The sequence below is a fragment of the Drosophila nasuta genome, chromosome X, assembly GCF_023558535.2.
Source record: "Drosophila nasuta strain 15112-1781.00 chromosome X, ASM2355853v1, whole genome shotgun sequence".
NCBI classification, from domain to species: domain Eukaryota; kingdom Metazoa; phylum Arthropoda; class Insecta; order Diptera; family Drosophilidae; genus Drosophila; species Drosophila nasuta.
The window spans coordinates 23,322,860-23,341,208 of record NC_083459.1 but is presented as its reverse complement, the minus strand read 5'-3'; the positions used below and the strand labels follow the sequence as shown (position 1 = coordinate 23,341,208).

Here is an 18,349-nt window from a genome sequence, read left to right as displayed (position 1 = left end):
ACAATAATAATGAATATGTCAATATTTGACAGTAAAGTAAATAAAAAAAGCTAACAAATTTGAATATTTAAAAGCGCGCGCCAATCGAAAAATACCAAGCAATCGATTAATCATCAACTGTCTATCGTTGTCATAACGACTGCAAAATTCAACGACGGCAAACAAAAACAAACATTGAAATTTGACAATTGGTAAATATTAAAGAAAAGAAAATGTTTAGAAGCAGCGCACCGAAACGCACCGGCATCTATCGTGTGTGCGGGGACATGTCCGATTTCCAAATGGAGCTGCGATTGCGACACATTAGCGAATGGCTGCCAGTGCCGAAATTTGAATATACGGGCGCGAATGCAAACAGCGGCCCCCATGTCGACCATTATCCGGAGAGTCCGATGAGCAGCACCTTTGGCGATTTCTTCATCTATGTGCCCCACGACGATCACAATGGCAACTATTGCAACTACTACGACTATTACAACCCGAGCAGCGAATATCGCAAATCCTCTTCGCGGAGTTACACAAGTCGCGACAGCTATGCGAGTCGCAGCAGCAGCAGCAATCCATTGATGGGCAGCACTGGCACTGGCAATGCGAGTGCATTAACTGGCAGCACTGAAACACGAAGTGTGCCCAGCACGGAGCTGGAAACGCATTTCGAACAACAGTCAGCGATCAATGAGGATGATTTCCATGCCCAAAATCGCGAGCTGTGCAACGGAGCCACAGCGAATCTGTGCATTTCGTGGCAGCAGAAGCACTTCAGTCGCGCCGAGCTGCAGCGCTTCAGCGATGCCAGCAAATGCGTGACGACGCTGCAGCGACGCTATCACCGCTGGACGAAGCAGACGATTGAGCTGCAGCTGCGCTACAACGAACAGCTCGCCTATCATCAGCAGGCGCACGCTGAGCAGCTAAAGGCGCGCAGTCGACGTCGCCGTCGCAGCAGCAGCAAACGCAACTCCGAGGCGGAGGTGGAGGCAACGAAGGAAGCGGAGGGGGAAGTGGACTCTCCGCTACTCCCCGATGATCCGAACTTTGCGGCACGCACCTGTCTCATACACACACTGATCGATGCGGATCTGCAGGAAGAGGAGCGGGAGAAGCAGCTGCAGGGCTATCAGCTGATGCGCATCTATGCGCAGCTGCAGCGCGATACGTTGCTCTTCAGCTTACGCTACTCGCCGACAGAGGGTTTGCTGTATGTGTACCCGGACTTTAACCTGAGTGCGGACGACATGGAATACTCTCTGGAATTGGACAACGATTGCCGCCAGCTGTTTGCCTACGGTCTGGAGAATGTGACGCTTCCCCTGCTGCAGAAGACCCTGACCCTTACTCCTCCCCCTCCTCTTCCTGTTCATCTTCCTCCTCCCTTGGAGCTGCATTCCCCACCCGCAACTGCCACCGCCAGCGAACTCCTCACGCATTACGAACAGGAGCGTCAACTGGCCGCCGAGCGGCGACGTCTGCTTCAGTTTGCGGTGCCACCGAAGCGCATGCGACGCGTCTCCCTGCTGCTGCAGCTGCACGAGGCTCAGCACTTTGAGCACCCCAACATCCATGTTCGCTACTACGTGAATCCCCCGAAGAACACGCTCCTCGAGCTCGAGCCCGGACTCAGCGAAGAACCCTTTCCGTTGCGTGGCGCTACGGCGACGTGCCTCGAAGGTGGCGCCGGGAACTTGGCCAGCTTCTCGCACTGCTGGCAACTGACGTTACTTTGCGAGGAGACGTTTGTCGGGGTTGAGGAGGAGCAGCAACTGCTGCACATCTACTTCGAGGTGATCAGCATCGATGGCTGGCAACGTGAACGCTGCGAGGGTTACGCCCACTTTGCCTGCTCGCTCCTCGCCCCGCTTCCCGTTGCCGCTACGCACGGGATTCGACTGCAGTGCATCCGTCCCGTGGGCAGCTGGCTGGATGCCCTCAATCGCTACTTCATTGGCGGTCGCAAGCTCTTCGACTTTGTCGGCTACTTCAGTTCCCATTCCCAATCCCAGCTTGCTCCTCAAACCCTGCACAGTCGCTTTGAGGCGGACAAAGCTTGTGCCATGCGCAGCACGGGAAACATTTTGTTCAGCGTGCGGAAGATTCAGCAGCGACAACTGCCGCTGGGGTATCAGCTGGATGGCGAGGATAGCAGCGATGTCGATGACTTCGATACGGGGAGGAGAAGCAAGGAAGGCGTCTCCTCAACTCTCGACGAAGTGCTCGCTGCCTATGTCGAGGCAAGGGATCGCATTGAAGCGCTGCTCGGACACGCAGCGAGCTGAGCTTCAAAACTAACTTGAGGTTTTAAATCTGACTGAGCTTTTAAGTTAAGCATTTAAGCTTTGAAGTAGAGACTTTAACAACTTAAGTTTAAGCTCAACGCATTCTTAGAATTTAAGTTAATTTAAATTTGTAATTATATTAAAATTTGGGAAAGGCTCTGTAGATTATGAGCCTATGATATTAATGATGTTAATCTTATGATCTTATGATATTAACATTCGGACAAACGAGCTGAGTTTTAAGAATATGTTGAGGTTTGACATCTGGGTGAGCTTTCAAGTTTAGAATTTAAGCTTAGCAGTAGAGACTTTAAATAAAATAGCTTTGAAAAGAGTTTTTAAATGACGTTAAAGTTCATCGCATTCTTTTTAGCATGTAATGTTACTACTTTAAATTTGTAATTATATTAAAATTTTGAAAACTTTAAAGACTTAAGACTTGTATAATGCATATTATTTATTCTTATTCTGAGCTTTAAAACTAACTTGGTATTTAATGTCAGACTGAGCTTTTAAATTTAGTAGTTAAGCTTTGTAAGGTAGATTTTACGCTAGCTTTTCAAGACAGTTTTTATGTAAAGCTTAAGCTTTGTATTCTTAGCACTTAAGCTATGTTATGTTCGTCATTATATTAAAATGTAAATCTTTAAAGACGTTTTTATTAAGTCTTAACTGACTGCATACTTTTAGGGGCAACTGTATTTCAATATCTACCGCCATCTGAACAAACTAGCGAATGTAAAGTGAGAAAAGACTTCGGAACAAACGAAATGTTCGTATTTCAATTTGTGGCATATAAATTTATATAGAGATAAACATATCTTAAAACTTACTTTTCATTAAAGTGAAGTGTCGAAAATAAAGACCAATTCATAGTTATTATTTGGGAGGAGCTTCCTGGAACAGAATAAAAGTTTATACAAAAATGAAAGTAAATTTAATTTCAATACAAAAAGTGCGTTGTTCAATTCGAAATCTAAATTGATTTAGTGTGTTTCCTTTTAAGAAAGTGTAAATATATTATTGTGCAATTTACAATTCAGTAAAGTAAGCAGAATACAAATTTAATGCCAAACTAAGAATTCCAAATTAAGAAATTTGTAAATTTAATTTAAATACATAAAATGTATATTTATCAATTTAAATTCTGAAATTTTTATGTTTATTTTTAAGGAAAAATCTTTAATATTTGATTGTCTAGATCTCCCGCTATAAGAAACTTTAAGGCTTTTGAATAATCGCATACTTTTAGGCAAAAGAAATAATTCTCTATTCTATTCTATATTCTCTAATTCAGAATTGAAAAATATAAATTCAAAATGAGAAAGAAAGATATTAATTCTGAAAAGTGTAAATTTAAAATTAATTTTCTTTATCTGTGATTAAACAGATTATAAACTAAAAAAAGGAAAAAAAAACGTTGAGAAATGTTTTAGTTTAGCCATTTTATTTACTACTAATATCACTCAGTGTATATACATATATATATTCATATACAATAGATTCATGGTCAAGTTCATGTTGCGTCTTTTCGTATTTTTTGTCTGGCAATTTGCGTAGTGTTTTCTCTTGTAGGTCAGAAGGCTGAGGGCGGGGAGGTCAGGGCTGGAAGGGGTGGGGTGGGGTGGGATAATTTGTTGTACGTTTTTGAGGAATACATATACAATATAAACACTATAAGATGATAAAAAAAATTTCGCTATTTGTTAATGTTTTTTGCCTGTTGTTCTTGTTGTTGTTGTTGTTGTTGCGCGCTTGAGCTTGCGCCTAAAACTAAATACTTGAAGCTTAGGGTCAGAGAGGGGAGGAGTAGGTACAATGCAGGGAGCGGGGCGGGGGAGGGAAGTGTCTGCTTATGCCACCGGCAAGTAGAGACGAGAAGGCGTCTCCAGGGGCTGCGAGGGAGGCTGATAATCGTAACCGTTGCCGGAAGAAGAACCCGAAGAAGCATAAGAAGAAGCAGAGCTGCCAGGACCGAAAGGATTGCCCGATCCGAATCCAGCAGAGTTGCCACCGAAACCAGAGTTGTCACTGCCATAGGGATTGTTGTTGTACTCCAACTGAGGTCCAGGGGCCGAGTAGCTGTAATCATCGCCGCTCTGTCCGCTGCCACGCAACGGTCCGTTGGCGGCGTGATCGGGATTGAGGCTCTGCTGCAGGAACTGGAAGCGATTCTTGTTGCCCAACAGGCTGCTGGGATCGACGGTGGGACGCTGGTTGGCCGGTGCCAAGGGTTGAGGTCTATCAAAGTGAAGGAGAGAACGAAATTCAATCTCAACGTCTCTTTCCATTTCAAGCTGTAAACTTACTCGGGAATATCGAGATCCAGCTCGGTGATGGGATGATAACCGAACTCATCGGCGGTGTAGCGAGTCTTGTAGCGTTTGCCATCGGCGCCGGTGAACGAATACGATCCACTGACCACAAAGGTCTTGTCGTCCTTCAGTTTGCCCACGCTGCTCACCTCAATACCGTTCTGTGTCTTCAGTCTGTCCGAGAAGAGCGAGAGAGAGTTTTCGAGTGTAAGTTAGGGATGTAAATCAGTATCGATAACGATAACGATATTTGTGTTTAGCTTCGATTGTAATGTCATTCCGAGGAGAGCCAGAGTTTTCAAGTGTAAGTTAGCGATGTGAACCGATATCGAAATTTGTGTTTAGCTTCAATTGTAATGTCATTTGCCAGTGCCCACGTGAAACTTCAAGCTAAATTCCGAAGTAGTAATATGAAGAATTTTAATTGAAATTCAAGATTCTCTCATATTTGAAGTTTAACTACGACTCGAAATACTCAAGGATATCCTTTTCTACGTTAAACTACGAGACGAAATAAACAAGGTTTCCCTTTAGTTATTTAAGATGTTAAGATATATTGGCACCAATTTAAAATTCTTATTTGCATTGGACATTAAGGTTTCATCAGTTATTTAAAATAAAATGGAAACATGTTAACACAAATTTGAAATATATTTCATTCTTTTTTTATAGTCATTTTATACTTTAGTTGTTTCAATAAAGGAATCCATGTATAATACTTTTGTTTTTCCTATTCAATTAAATTTTGATGCTCGATTTTATAAAAATTTAAAAAAATCAGATACTGAAAACTTGAGTTGTTATTAAGAACAATCAAATATTACCACCTAATACAACAATTCGCTCTCTATCCTCAGTGTTATCGTTATCGATAAATGGCCCCACACAGAAGCGAACAAGTGTTTCCACTTAACGCAACAAGTCGCTCATTATCCTTATTGTTTTCATTATCGATAAATGACACCACAAGGAAGCGAGAAAGCTTTTCCACCTAACGCAACAAGTCGCTCACAACCCGAATCTTAGACTTTGTCGATAAATGACATCACAAAGAAGTAAAGAAGTGTTTCCACCTGACACAACAAATCACGTAATATCCTTATCTTGATCGTTTTCGATAAATGACATCACAAAGAAGTGAGCAAGTGTTTCCTAATCCTTATTGATCGCACATTAATCGATTGTAGTGGACAACTTACTCGAGCTTGAACTTTTTGCCCGCATTGTAGTTTTCGAGCTTCTCGGTCTTGGCCTTCATTACATCGCCGCTGAAGTGCACCGCTGGCTTGTCGTCATCGATGTCCTCGGGCAGCGTGTAAATATCGCTGGGATTGTATTTGAAGAGATCCAGATTGCGATCTGTCAAATGCTTTACATCGGCCACCGCGAGCGCCACAAAGCACAAAATCAGCTGTAAGGTGAAGAGGAAATAGGAAGGAGAGGAAGAGCGGAAGATGATTAGTTGATCGATTTCGTTACTATGCGTATGCATGTGTGTGCAAGTGTGTGTGTGTTCACATTTATTATGCACGAGCCATAAACGAAGCTGTCACTTAAGAGCAAGCAAAAACGCCAAACAAAAGAATACATAAAACAAAAAAGAAAAAAAAACGCTAGACGAAGCAGCAACGGTTTATGGAAATGTATGTCGCGGCGTTTATTTAGTGTTATTATTTTTACGATTCGCCCCATAAATCACTGGCAAAAGTGGCTTGTGGTTTGTGCCAAGTGTCACACGAGTTTAATGTTTTAATGTTTCCATTTTGCATTTTTCTGCTATGTTTTTGTTGTGGTTGTTTTTTTATACTTTAGCTGCAGTCGTCATTAATCAAACGAGCTACGCGCGCGTTTTGCTGGCGTTTTGTTCGCGTCTTTAAACGCATCGCATCGAAGCAGCGCCGCCTTGGCTGCCGCTGCTGCGTCGACTGTCGCGTCGCTTTGTCTCGCACTCTTCGTGCGTTCGTTCGTTTGTCGTTCGTGTGTTCGTTCGCCGTTCGTTAGCTAGCTCATTAATGCGTTTGTTGTTCTTGTTGCTGTTGCTAGCTCATTAATGTGTTGTTGTTGTTCTTGCTGCTGTTGCTGCTAATGCGTTTTGATTTATTTGATTTGAGCTTAAACCGTTTCAATGTTTGTCGTTTGCTTCTTCTTTTTTTTTGTCATTTTTTTGTCTCCTCTGCACTCTTCACTCTTCTGTCACGCCTCAAAGTCACAGCCTCGACATGCTCTTAAGTACTTTGCTAATTGTGCTGCCGATGCTGTCTCCTTCTCACTTGTTAACACATCTCTTATGTGCGCTGTCCTGCTACTTTGCTAATTCTGCTGCTGTTGTCTCCTTCTCGCTTGCTGTCCTGCCTGCTCTAGGAAGAGTAAAAGAGTGCGTCCATCGCGAAAGCTTTCTCTTAGGCGCTAAATTGTAATTTCATTTATGCGCATGCTTTTTGAGGTTAGGTAGCAGGTGATAATTCACACGAAATGCATGCTCCAAAAAATGTGTATAATAATCACTCGAATAACTCGTATTCCTTTCAATACCCCAAATTGTCAATTAGCATACCGGCGAAATTCAATAAGATAAACTCAAAATTCTATAGAATCGCCAACATTGATTTCTTTAGTTTTAGCTTCGTTTAAGGATACGATTATTTTTTTTATAATAACCAGAATTCTACAGAATCATCAACATTAATTTCATTTTTTTAGCTTCATTTAAGAATACAATTATTTTTTGTATAATATAATCAGAATTTTATAGAATCGTCAAGATTGATTTCTTAAGTTGTAGCTTCGTTTAAGGATACGATTATTATTTAAAAATTAACCATGTTAGTGTTGAATATCGTTTTTTTTCACTTTTCCACCTTAATTTTTAAACATTTTTAGTTAAAAAAAAAATAGCACTCAAAATCACATTCACTTTATCATTAAAAAAAATATATATATTGTTTTAAACACATTCGCACATTATTGTCATATTTCAACTTTTTTTTTTACTTTTCAAACTTTTTCTTGTGAAACTGTTCAACACACTCTTGGCACATTTAAAGAAGTTATTTGTGGCAACTTACAAAACTCTTCATGTTTATATTTCTGTGATGCGTTTTTTGTTCGTAGAGTTTCAAAAAAATATCCTAATTTGTGCTGGGAATCGGAACTGGAACTTGAAGTTTCGCAGCGAGAGAGAAACGTGCGTTGCGCACAGGTTCTAACAAATAAATACAAACGCTGCTACTTCTTGTTTCCTTATATATCGTCTTTTCATAAATCCCCCGTCACAAAAAAAATACACACACACTGTACGAAAAAAAAAAAGAAATAGCGCTGCCGGCGTCGCGCGCGCGCTTTAAAAAAAAAAAAAGAAACAACAACAACAATGTTGGGAAAAAAAGAAGACCTAACCGAACCGGACAACGAACCGATGCGGACATTGCGAGAACGTCGCACAGGTTGTCAACGTGTGGCGCTGCGTCGTGCATACCCTCTCTTTGTAGGGTATTTACGAATTTAATGTGTACTTACAAAACTAATATTTAGTGTAAGCTTAGGAGAATATTTTTTAGAGTAAAGTTATGAATGTATTATTTTATTTACTTGTATGAAAGTAAGAAATGTTATAGCTAGACGGTAAGGATTCCTCACTAATAGAAAAAATAGCTACAGTTCTTAGTTAAAACGAATAGCTATCAGATCATTGAATTACTTTAAGAATTACATATACTCGTATTATTTGATGTTCAGTTTGAATGCAAATCTTGAATTTTTCAATACCACAACAATTACATTTTTAAGAGGTTCCCTTCTTCGGGCGGACATATTAAATCACTCCTCTGGACAAATGAAAATACAATCTTTACTATAATGAGATAATAGAATTACTCTGAAGACTATTATTTCAATTTGATTTTAAGAATATTAAAATGAATAACTGCCATGAAATTTCTCTAAGCGGAGAACTTATTAAAGCGAGCCCCTTCTTCAAGTGCACATATATAACTCTATTTTTGAAGCACTCCTGCTGGGCGGACAATAAATGTTCCCTTCAGTAGATAGTATACACTAATGTATCAAAAGAATTAAGCTAAAAGTATAATCATGTATAATAATAATAAAGTGTTTCCACATAACGCAACAAGTCGCTCACAATCCTTATCTTTATCGTAATCGATAAATGACACCACGAAGAAGTAAAAAAGTGTTTCCACCTAACACAACAAGTGAATCGCTATTCTTCTTGTTATCGTTATCGATAATTGACACCACATAGAAGTGAATAAGTGTTTCATCTTTATTCAAAATAAGAAAATGTTTCGATTTATGTTGCATTAACTTTACATTGTCGCCAGAAAAATAAAGGGTATTTACACTTCGACGCTTCGATAGTAAAAAGTTGTTACTAGTTATGGGTTGTTGGGTTGCTGGGTTGATGGGTTGTTGGGTCGCAGTTTTCGGCAAATTCTGCATAGATGTAACTGTATCAACGAGGCGTAAGCGTTGCAGATGGCGATGGATGAAGAAGAGGGAGAGGGACGGGATGAGGTTCGTTCGCTCGTTTGTGGTAGGGCGGGTGTTTTACTATATAGAAATCTGGTTTCCAGCCCAAAAGTGCGTGTGTGCGTGTGTGTGTGTGTGTGTGTGTGTGAGTGTGCGAGTGTAGAAAACAACAAATTAGAAAACCGCCATCATCAAATTAGCATACGCGTTTAAGTTTAATGATTTTTATACGATGTCGCTGTGTGTGTTAGTCTCATGTACATATATATATATATTTTTTTTTTTTGGCTAGCATTCATTTTTTATAAAGCGTACAATTTTTTTTTGCTTTCTGCTTAGAGATGGGGCGGGGAGGAGGGGAGGAGACGCTAATATATGCGACGATGTTGAGTCCGATACGTTCGTTTTTTGGGAGTCCATTTGGAAGACCAGTTTAAGATGCTGCAGAGCTTAAGCTAAAGTGTTCTTTCGGTGTATTTTGTGTTGTGCTGCGAAAACTGAATTGAATAGTATCATCGATCGGTCGCGAGAGTTAATCAAATTATTACGACTATGGCTTCATTCCATCCAAAAAAATACTGAATGAATGATGAACTGAACTGGGAATGGGAATGGAAATGAATTTGATAAATGTGCTTCGATTACTGGGATCTATTCAATTCGACTATTCGATCTAGGGGTTCTTCTTCAGAATCTATACTATGTTATGTGCTTGAGATTGTGTTTGTGTATTTCCCAGATAGTTTCAGTTCGCGTATGTTAATTCATGTCTCGTTTAACCTTCGCTTAATTAGTCCGTTCGCTACGTTCCGTTCCGTTCCGTTTTGGGGCCTTATCACATTTATCAACCGCCGCTCGTTGATCCGATCAGGCCAATGAGACCGAATGGGGCTCATTTTGAATGCAGATATCTCGACTATACAAAAATAGACTAACTCTTATAACACAGCAAAATGGTCCCCGTCGAGGCTGTGGGGCATTTAAATCAACTCTAATAAGCACAAATATTGCTAAATTTCATCATTAAAAACACTTAACAACATTGTCACTAACAACAACAACAACAACAACTCTGTAGTGTTGTCAATTTGCATTGCTGATTGAAAGCGGCACGCTGCAAATTTTAGCATTGACAATAATTCGCATCGTTTGTCAGTATCAAATGTCTGAATCTTTGTGTTGACAACAATTTCTATTCAAACTGGGCTAGATAGCGATCTTTACTTGTTGCCACATTTCAACATAAACATTACACTGTTGCCAATTTTCATTACAATATGCAGATTCATATATGTTGATGCGTACAGCTCAAAGATGAACAAGATTTATGTTATTGCTATTAAAGTCCTTGAAGATTTTATTGATATCTTTACTTGTTGCCAATTTTCAACACAAACATTACACTGTTGCCAAATTTCATTACAATCAATGTGGAGTTCGCAGATGAACAAGATTTATGTGCTATTGCTATTGGTGCCTTTATAAATTAAGGCAAATGAGCTAGCAGAGTAATAACATTTAGATAAAGTCGATAAAGTGCCTGCAAAGCAAATCCATAAAATGCTACGCGCAGAACCAGAGATAAGCTTAGAGCACCGAACTGATCAGACCGGACACGCAGCGTATGGAAAACATTAATGATGATGCTTTTAATGCTCGTTTATGCTTAATAACCTAAACGAATGCCGCTTGGCATTCATATTTCAAGAATCACAAGAATCGAATAGCTCTAATCTTTATGTTTTTGGTCAGGTTTCTCTGATAAAAAAACGAAGAAGGAAAAAAAATCAAGCATGCTCGACTCTCAGAGCATTCCAACCACCGTTTCCAACTGACAAATGATATTTGCTGGTAATTTCAGAATTAATGAAAACGTTAAGCGCTTTCAGCAGCTTGTCAGAGTTCCTCAAAATTTGTCTCGCTTGCTGTGATCATGATCACAACGATGATAATAATAATAATGATAATGATAATGATGTTGTTCTTCTTCACGATGATCGTGTCCATTGCCTTGGATAGTTTGTAGTGATTTCGTTCGTTATGCATAACAAAGTCATGCCGAAAGCAAGCCAACAAACATACAATTTAACGCCCCAAAACACAAGATGGGGATGAGCGAACGAACAAAACTAACGATCGCTGATCGCTTCCAAAACTGATTTATTTGACACGCCCCATTGACAGTTGCGGAGTGATGTCTTCACTCCGAAACGAGTTTACCAACTTACGACTCCTCTCCGTGTCAATTGGTCACTCTCAGCAACTGACTCATTTCCATTTCCAATGTCAAAGATTAGGCAAATCGAGGAGGGGGAAGACTTCTTCAAAACGATAAAAAGTGTGACAATAGAAGAGGTAGTAATAAAAAAAATAAATAGGAGACAGCTTTTAAGATAAAGCTAAATTATTTTATAAGAACTTAATTTAATTTAATGGCGAAATGACTAATCTCAACTAAAAGCTGCATAAAAAATAGAAAAGAATACTGCACAGAAAAAAAGAGTTCTAAAATCAAGATGTTGGTCTCAAAAGTGCGTCAAGAACATGAAGAACCTAAAGTTAGAAAACACATCTTGATTTCAATAACATTTAATATAAAGCTCAAGTTCTTATTGATAAGAAAAAAAAAATTTATAGTTTTATAATCAAAGATTTTATAGGATAAACAAAAATTTATTTCTTAACTATTTATTTATTATTTTACATTATTCTTTATTTTTATCTTTAGTTTTGGATGAAAACACTCAAATCTATATAAAAACTTTATAGGAATTTCGATGGATTACAGAATTTTTTAACCGAAATCTTGAATTTTGGTCTTATTTTGAAAATTTGGCATTTTTTAGACTGATGTTCTAAAGAAGAATTTAAGAAGTTGTTCGTAGATTGGTTTGATTTTAGAACTTGGTATTTTTTCAGTGTGCCATTAAGAAATTCTAAAGATTTATGTTGTAGTTCATATTGTTTTAATACAAGATTTATTTTATGACGATGACAGACTGATTGACGCTTAAATTTCAAAAGTGATCAAATTTACTGTAGCTTTAACTCTTCTGAGATCATCCTATTAAATTGGCGCTGCTAAATGGATTTTTCCCCATTATCAGGCAGAATAATGTCACATCTATTTGTGGATTTGCAGTTGGCTCAAAAGAAATTCCCCCGAATGCAGATCAGAGTTAAAAGTAATGCTAGGAATATCTGAGTCATATCTAAGTGGATTGAAAGTTAAATATTGTGTGGAATTTGGTAAAAAGTCGGCGGTGTTAAAATGCAAATATCGATACATTGTCGATAACATAACAATTATTGCTCTGTTTTCAGCTAATTTGCAATGTTAATATCCGCAGCTCGACACAACGAAAAGAAAGTGTTTTTTATTTCGTATATTAATATCTTTAGCAAATTAACAGATATTCCAATGAAAACAACAACATCGACAGACTTGTTACGCATCGCCTTTGAAATGCGCCGAATTCGAAGTTCATTTTATTTATTTTTCTTATTCGCTGATCATTGTTGTTATTGCTGTCGCTTTTGCTGTTGTCTTTCGATAGATAATAAAGAAGGCAATTAAAAGCTCGGATCGATAAATTAGCAATTATGTGGAGAGACAGACAGACGGACGGACAGACAGACAGACCGAGCGATGGATACGGCAGATACACAGAAACAAGATTTCCAAGAACCTAAGCTCGATAGCAACATTATTATTGTGCGACGCATATGTAAAATTATGTAAAGTTCAAGGCGTGAATGATTTGTGGGCATGGAATCATTCGCTATATTTGTAAGCCATGACTAACCCCGCACTAACTAAGCGTAGATTAATGCGATTCGCCACATTTACATACAAACACATATTTACCATACCACGCACTCAAAGCTGTAAGTCAAGGTGAAAGAAAGAGACGGATATACACTTCAATGTGCTTTCTATACGCATTCCCTGCTGCCGCAGCAAAGCTCACTGCTATGTAACTCAGCTGCGCTGACTGCTTCAACTGTGTGCTGCAAGTCAAAGTGAAAGAACGAGACGGATGAATTGCTTTATGCACATTCCTTGCTGCCGCATCAAAGCTACTTGCTATGTAACTCAACTGTGCTGCGCCAAAAGCTGCCTGTCAAGTCCAGAATTTTTTTATATGTTGATCACTTTTATTCTCATTGCAATTGCCTTCCATTTAACGGTACATTGTCGTAATTACCCAAACCGGACTCTTAATTAAGTATATATAGCAGGCAATTAAGTAATATATTTATTCAGATTCGACTCGATTGCCTGATTTCAGCACTAAATTGGTATGTGAGATGCCAATCTAGCGCCTAATAGCTCCCGGCATTCCAGATCTGGCTACAGCTGTCAGATTTGGAGCATTTTGTGGCTTATTAATTTAAATTATTATAATTGATATTTTATGGCTGCATTTGCACGCCATGTGCCGGCTCATTTATTCACGATTCCCCCACCCAAGACAGCAAAAGAAAAAACACAACAAAAAAAACAGATTCGATCCAGGCTTTTGAAATTTAATAAACTGGTCAATGTTGTTGTTATGCCTTTTGTCGACAGTTTCAAGTCATAAATAATATCTAACTGGCTATATAATTCGTCTACCCGTAGGCATTGTACTAAATTGGGTAGCTTAGCGGAATAGTAATCAAGCGTGGGCGCTTTACAATGCCCGATCGAATTTCTTCTGTCTTAAGAAAATGTCTACAAATTCCAAAAAAGCATAGAAAAATATATGAAGGCTTTTCGAGGAAGTAACTGCAATCAAATAACAGATGAATATCATCGTTAAAGATTTCATTATTGCCAATTTTAAATTTTAAACATAACACTGTTGCCAAATTTCAGTACAATCAATGCTGGTGGTTATAGTTCAAAGATGAACAAGATTTATGTTATTGGTGTTACGATCGTTAAGGATTTTATTGCGATCTTTACTTGTTGCCAAATTTCACAATAAGCAACACTGCTGCCAAATTTCATTACAAGCAATGTGGAGTTCAAAGATGAACAAAATTTATGTGCTATTAGTGTTTATGACTTTAGAAATTAAAACAAATGAGCTTGCATAGTAATAATATTAAAAAAAAAAATCGATAAATTGCTGAAGCAAACCCATAAAATGCTATGCGAAGGACCAAAGATAAGCTTAGAGCACCAAACTGATCAGAAAACTGTTCAGACTGGATGCACACAGCTTGCAAAATATTGAATGGAAGCAAAAAAATGAACTCTATTTGTAATCAGGTCGGGGTATGTTAAGGTCGACTAAAGTCAGCTTAAGGAAATGCACAGGGCAACGCCAATTAGAACGACGAGAGGAGAATGAGAAAAGACAAAAAAAGGCAAAAATAGAAACAAACTGTTGATTTTTGGCAAACGACAACGGGCAACAGCAACAGCAAACAGCAACAGCAGCATTGGAATCAGAATCCGAATCTGAATCCGAATTGGAATCAGGTTTTGATTTCGATATTGATTTTGGGTATTGGTTCTGGTTCTCCGTGGTCTTTGACCGGTTATGCATATCAACCATATATTTATTTATTTTTTTTTTGTTCACGTCATTTTTTTTCTGTTTTTTTTTCGTTGTGCCTCAATCATCTCTCCTTCTCCTCTACTGTTTGCTCCTTTTTATGGCTGTTTTTATGTACGCCGTGTGTTTTCTACTCATTTTATTTGTTGTTGTGGTTTTCGGTTTTCGTTTTTTATTTTTCGCATATATTTATAATGCCTTACAAATAAATAACCAATCGAAATTTGCATAAGCTAAATAGAAAGCTAAACACGTTTTGCTTTTACCCGAAACGTAAAGTTTTTTTTTATAGTTTATAGTATTTTTTTTTTTCTCGAAGCTATGATTGTGATATTTTGGGTAGGTGGATGATCGTAGTACGTAGGCAAATGTATGATGATGTTTTCGGCCAGGAACACATCATAATTTATCCATGCGAACCAGTTATAAAAGCACTTGGATTCTTGGATTGTCATCTCGTTTGATCGTTCGTTCGTTCGTTTCGTCAATGATCTCAACGCATGTGGGGCGTGACGACAGCTGCAACACAGAACACATAGAATCAGCTGGTAATACCAAAAAAAAATGATCAAGAAACCCACTCTTCTTCTTCTTAATGATCATCTTGTACCACTTGTCGGTTCGTAAATTCAAATTAACACAAGATAAAAATGTAAAATTCAGCAATGCAACGATTGACACGACTAGAAAAACACCCTGTATTCAATTTGCAAAAATCTTTCTTAAATTACAGTTAAAATAAAAGCAAAATATGCTTGATGAAACTGTGTTAATTAAAGGTTTGTATGACATAAGTTTGAACAAGTCAAAGATGAAGCATTTCACACGTTTTCTTTTGCGCATCAGCAAACATGAAGTGAAACAACTATTTTAACAAATCCCAAATTTCATGCCAAAAATGTTCTAATTTCAAAAATAAACAAATACCTAAAGAACAAACACAGAAAATTATGAATTTTTCCTTTTTTATTTATAAGTATGCCCCATAAATTTTGCCAAATCCAGATAGCGAATTAAAATGACACGGAACAAAGACATTTCACAGCGAAATCGTATGAAGAACGCCAGGGAAGTGGGAAGATTGGGAAGATCGCAATTTAATTATACCCTTATTTATCTATTTTATGGCTAGAGGGTATCAAAGACACACAAAGACACCCATAAAACTGTTCATTATGTTTATGATGTATCTGTCATTGTGTGCGTGACTTGTCTGGTTGTTTTATCTTTTAATTATAATTTGCATACTAATTATATTAAAAGTCTTCATTGTGCGATTGTGATGCATGCAGAAAATGTGAAAGACGGATCGACAATTCCCACCTCCGCCTCAAGATTAATAAAAAAGGAAAAAATATAGTGTTTATAAATCATATTAATACAACAATCGAGATCAGTTCAGGTGTGCAATTTGAATTTGGATTTTACGAGTTGTTTATTAAACAATATTTAAATTTATTCCACTTTTCCGCAACGCTCACTAAAAATTAAAACAAAAAAAATCGAAATTATACTGACTAAATCGGGTTTTTCGACAGCAGTCTGTAGCTCGTTAATTTCGGTGTGAGCGGGTTCTAAAAATAGCCAAGTCAAAGGCTATAAAGATAAGCTTCCAATAAAATGCAAGTCACAAAATTTAAAAAAAAGTCTACAAATTCCAAGAAAGCATAGAAACATATTTTAAGGATTTTCGAGGAAGTAAGTGCAATCAAATAACAGAGAAATATTATGTTTATTGAGGAATATGATTTTATTGCAATATTTACTTGTTGCCAATTTTCAACACAAACATTACACTGTTGCCAAATTTCATTGCAATAAATTTGTAGTTCGCAGATGAACAAGATTTATGTGTTATTGCTGTTGGTGACTTAATAAATTAAGTCAAATGAGCTTGCAGAGTAATAACATTTATAACAAGTAAGAAAGCTACAGTCGAGTGTACTCGACTGTGAGATACCCGCTACCCATTTTGAATAAAAGCAATATATTTTGCGGTATTATTCTAAAAATATACCAACCATACTGCAAAAATACTAAAAATATACCAAATGGTATATGTGGTATATCGATATAGTACCGCATTCAAAATATACCATAGACGGCACGATATACCACATTGTCAGCCAAAGCAACTAAGACCCCCAGTAAGTAGGCGTTTTTGCCCATACAAAAGTATTTCTTTAATAGCTTCCACAATTTTTGTCTGATCGCAACCAAATTTTTTCAGGGATCATAACTACTATAGTTATTACTGTATATACCAAAATTCGTAACTCTAGCTTTAAAATTACGCTTGTTATTCGATTTTTTTGATTTGCAGGGGCGGAAGTGGGCGTGGCAAAAATTTAAAACAAACTTGATCTGCGTGCAAACATAACAAATGCTGTCGAAAAAAAATTATAGCTCTATCTCATATAGTCTCTGAGATCTAGGTGTTCATACGGACAGACGGACAGACGGACGGACGGACAGACGGACATGGCTGTATCGTCTCGGCTGTTGACGCTGATCAAGAATATATATACTTTATAGGGTCGGAGATGCCTCCTTCTACCTGTTACATACATTTCCTGCCGGCATAAAGTTATAATACCCTTCTACCCTATGGGTAGCGGGTATAAAAAGTCTATAAAGTGTTGAAGCAAATTAAAAAAATGCTATACAAAGAACCAGAGATAAGCTTAGAGCACTGAACTGATCAGAAAACTGATCAAAGAGCATGAAAAACATTGACAACAAATATATGAATGAATGAAATGAAATAAACGCAAGAACACAAGATCCAATGAATATTTTGGACTATAGTAGATGGGAATTTGTATATATATTTCTAAACTATCCTTATAAATCTAATACATAAAGTGGCTTCATGATGAAAATGCAAATCTATTCATTTTACAATGTCTAGGAAAAATCAATAACAAGACAAGAATAACTAATGATCAAGTACATCAAGTACTAATATGCGCATCAATCAAGAGAACAATCAAAAATATTGACTTACCCACAATTAGCTATTAAATAATCCAGCATTTCCAAGCTGCGAAATTCTTCGTTGATCCATCAATCAATAATGTATTAAAGTGATTGTATCGCACGTATCGCGCACTTCAAAGCAATCAAATCACATCAAATCAAATCAAATCAATCAATCATTCCACTTGACTTCAATTGTCACTCAATCAGCAATCCACGAGGAAGCCACAAATTAGCTAGAACCACGGGGAGCTTCACACTCACACTCACACACACACACACACACAATTCGTGATTGTAACGAACGCACACATTTCCGTAAAAGGTGCGCAGCTTTCCATTAATTTATTACTATTCCATTACCACTCAATTTATCACAACAGCATCTCGACTTTCCAAGGGCAACTGCAGCCGTAAATGCAGAGAGAAGAGAGCAGCATCAAACGGAAGTCACAAAACTCGAAAAAAAATATAAAATAAATGAAGCACACATCACAGAACAGAAAAAAAACACAAAAAAACAGCTGAAGACACTTGCTCCACTTTGAAAAGGTTTACACTGCCAGACAGAGCGACTCCAAAAGCTCACACAAGCACACAAATATACATACATACACATGTACAAGCATACTAGAGAGAGAGAGAGGAACAGCAAAAGCAAAAGCAACAGCGCGTGCGCTGTTTGACAGCAGCGCAGCTTCGGCAGAGACGGCAAAGCGAAGAGAGCTTACAGTTAGTTATGACA

The 18,349-nt window shown here is 37.9% G+C and overlaps 2 protein-coding genes across 3 annotated transcripts; one reads left to right on the top strand and one right to left on the bottom strand.

Moving 5' to 3' along the window:
• The first annotated feature begins 46 nt into the window (after positions 1-46).
• On the top strand, positions 47-2,632 carry LOC132797289 (tectonic-like complex member Mks1). Its single transcript, XM_060808955.1, has one exon. The coding sequence runs from the start codon at positions 213-215 to the stop codon at positions 2,271-2,273; it is 2,061 nt and encodes a 686-aa protein (XP_060664938.1). The 5' UTR covers positions 47-212; the 3' UTR covers positions 2,274-2,632.
• Positions 2,633-3,701: 1,069 nt separating this feature from the next.
• LOC132797293 (uncharacterized) lies at positions 3,702-18,085 on the bottom strand. 2 transcript variants are annotated; one of them, XM_060808963.1, is made up of 4 exons: positions 17,633-18,085; positions 5,788-5,999; positions 4,583-4,762; positions 3,702-4,514 (listed from the first exon to the last, which is right to left on the bottom strand). In XM_060808963.1, the coding sequence occupies exons 2-4, from the start codon at positions 5,844-5,846 to the stop codon at positions 4,127-4,129; spliced, it is 627 nt and encodes a 208-aa protein (XP_060664946.1). In that variant the 5' UTR covers positions 5,847-5,999; positions 17,633-18,085; the 3' UTR covers positions 3,702-4,126. The 2 variants fall into 2 exon arrangements, with proteins under 2 accessions (XP_060664946.1, XP_060664945.1); XM_060808962.1 differs by lacking the exon at positions 17,633-18,085 and adding an exon at positions 7,654-7,804.
• Positions 18,086-18,349: the final 264 nt, after the last annotated feature.

Bases quoted from the DNA above. Each gene is read 5' to 3' on its own strand.
- LOC132797289 (XM_060808955.1), top strand. From the start codon at position 213: ATGTTTAGAAGCAGCGCACCGAAACGCACCGGCATCTATCGTGTGTGC.
- LOC132797293 (XM_060808962.1), bottom strand. The intron at 4,763-5,787 runs GTAAGTTGTCCA...CTTCTCGGACAG, and splicing joins GGCAAAAAGTTCAAGCTCGA to ACTGAAGACACAGAACGGTA. The intron at 4,515-4,582 runs GTAAGTTTACAG...TCACTTTGATAG, and splicing joins CTGGATCTCGATATTCCCGA to ACCTCAACCCTTGGCACCGG.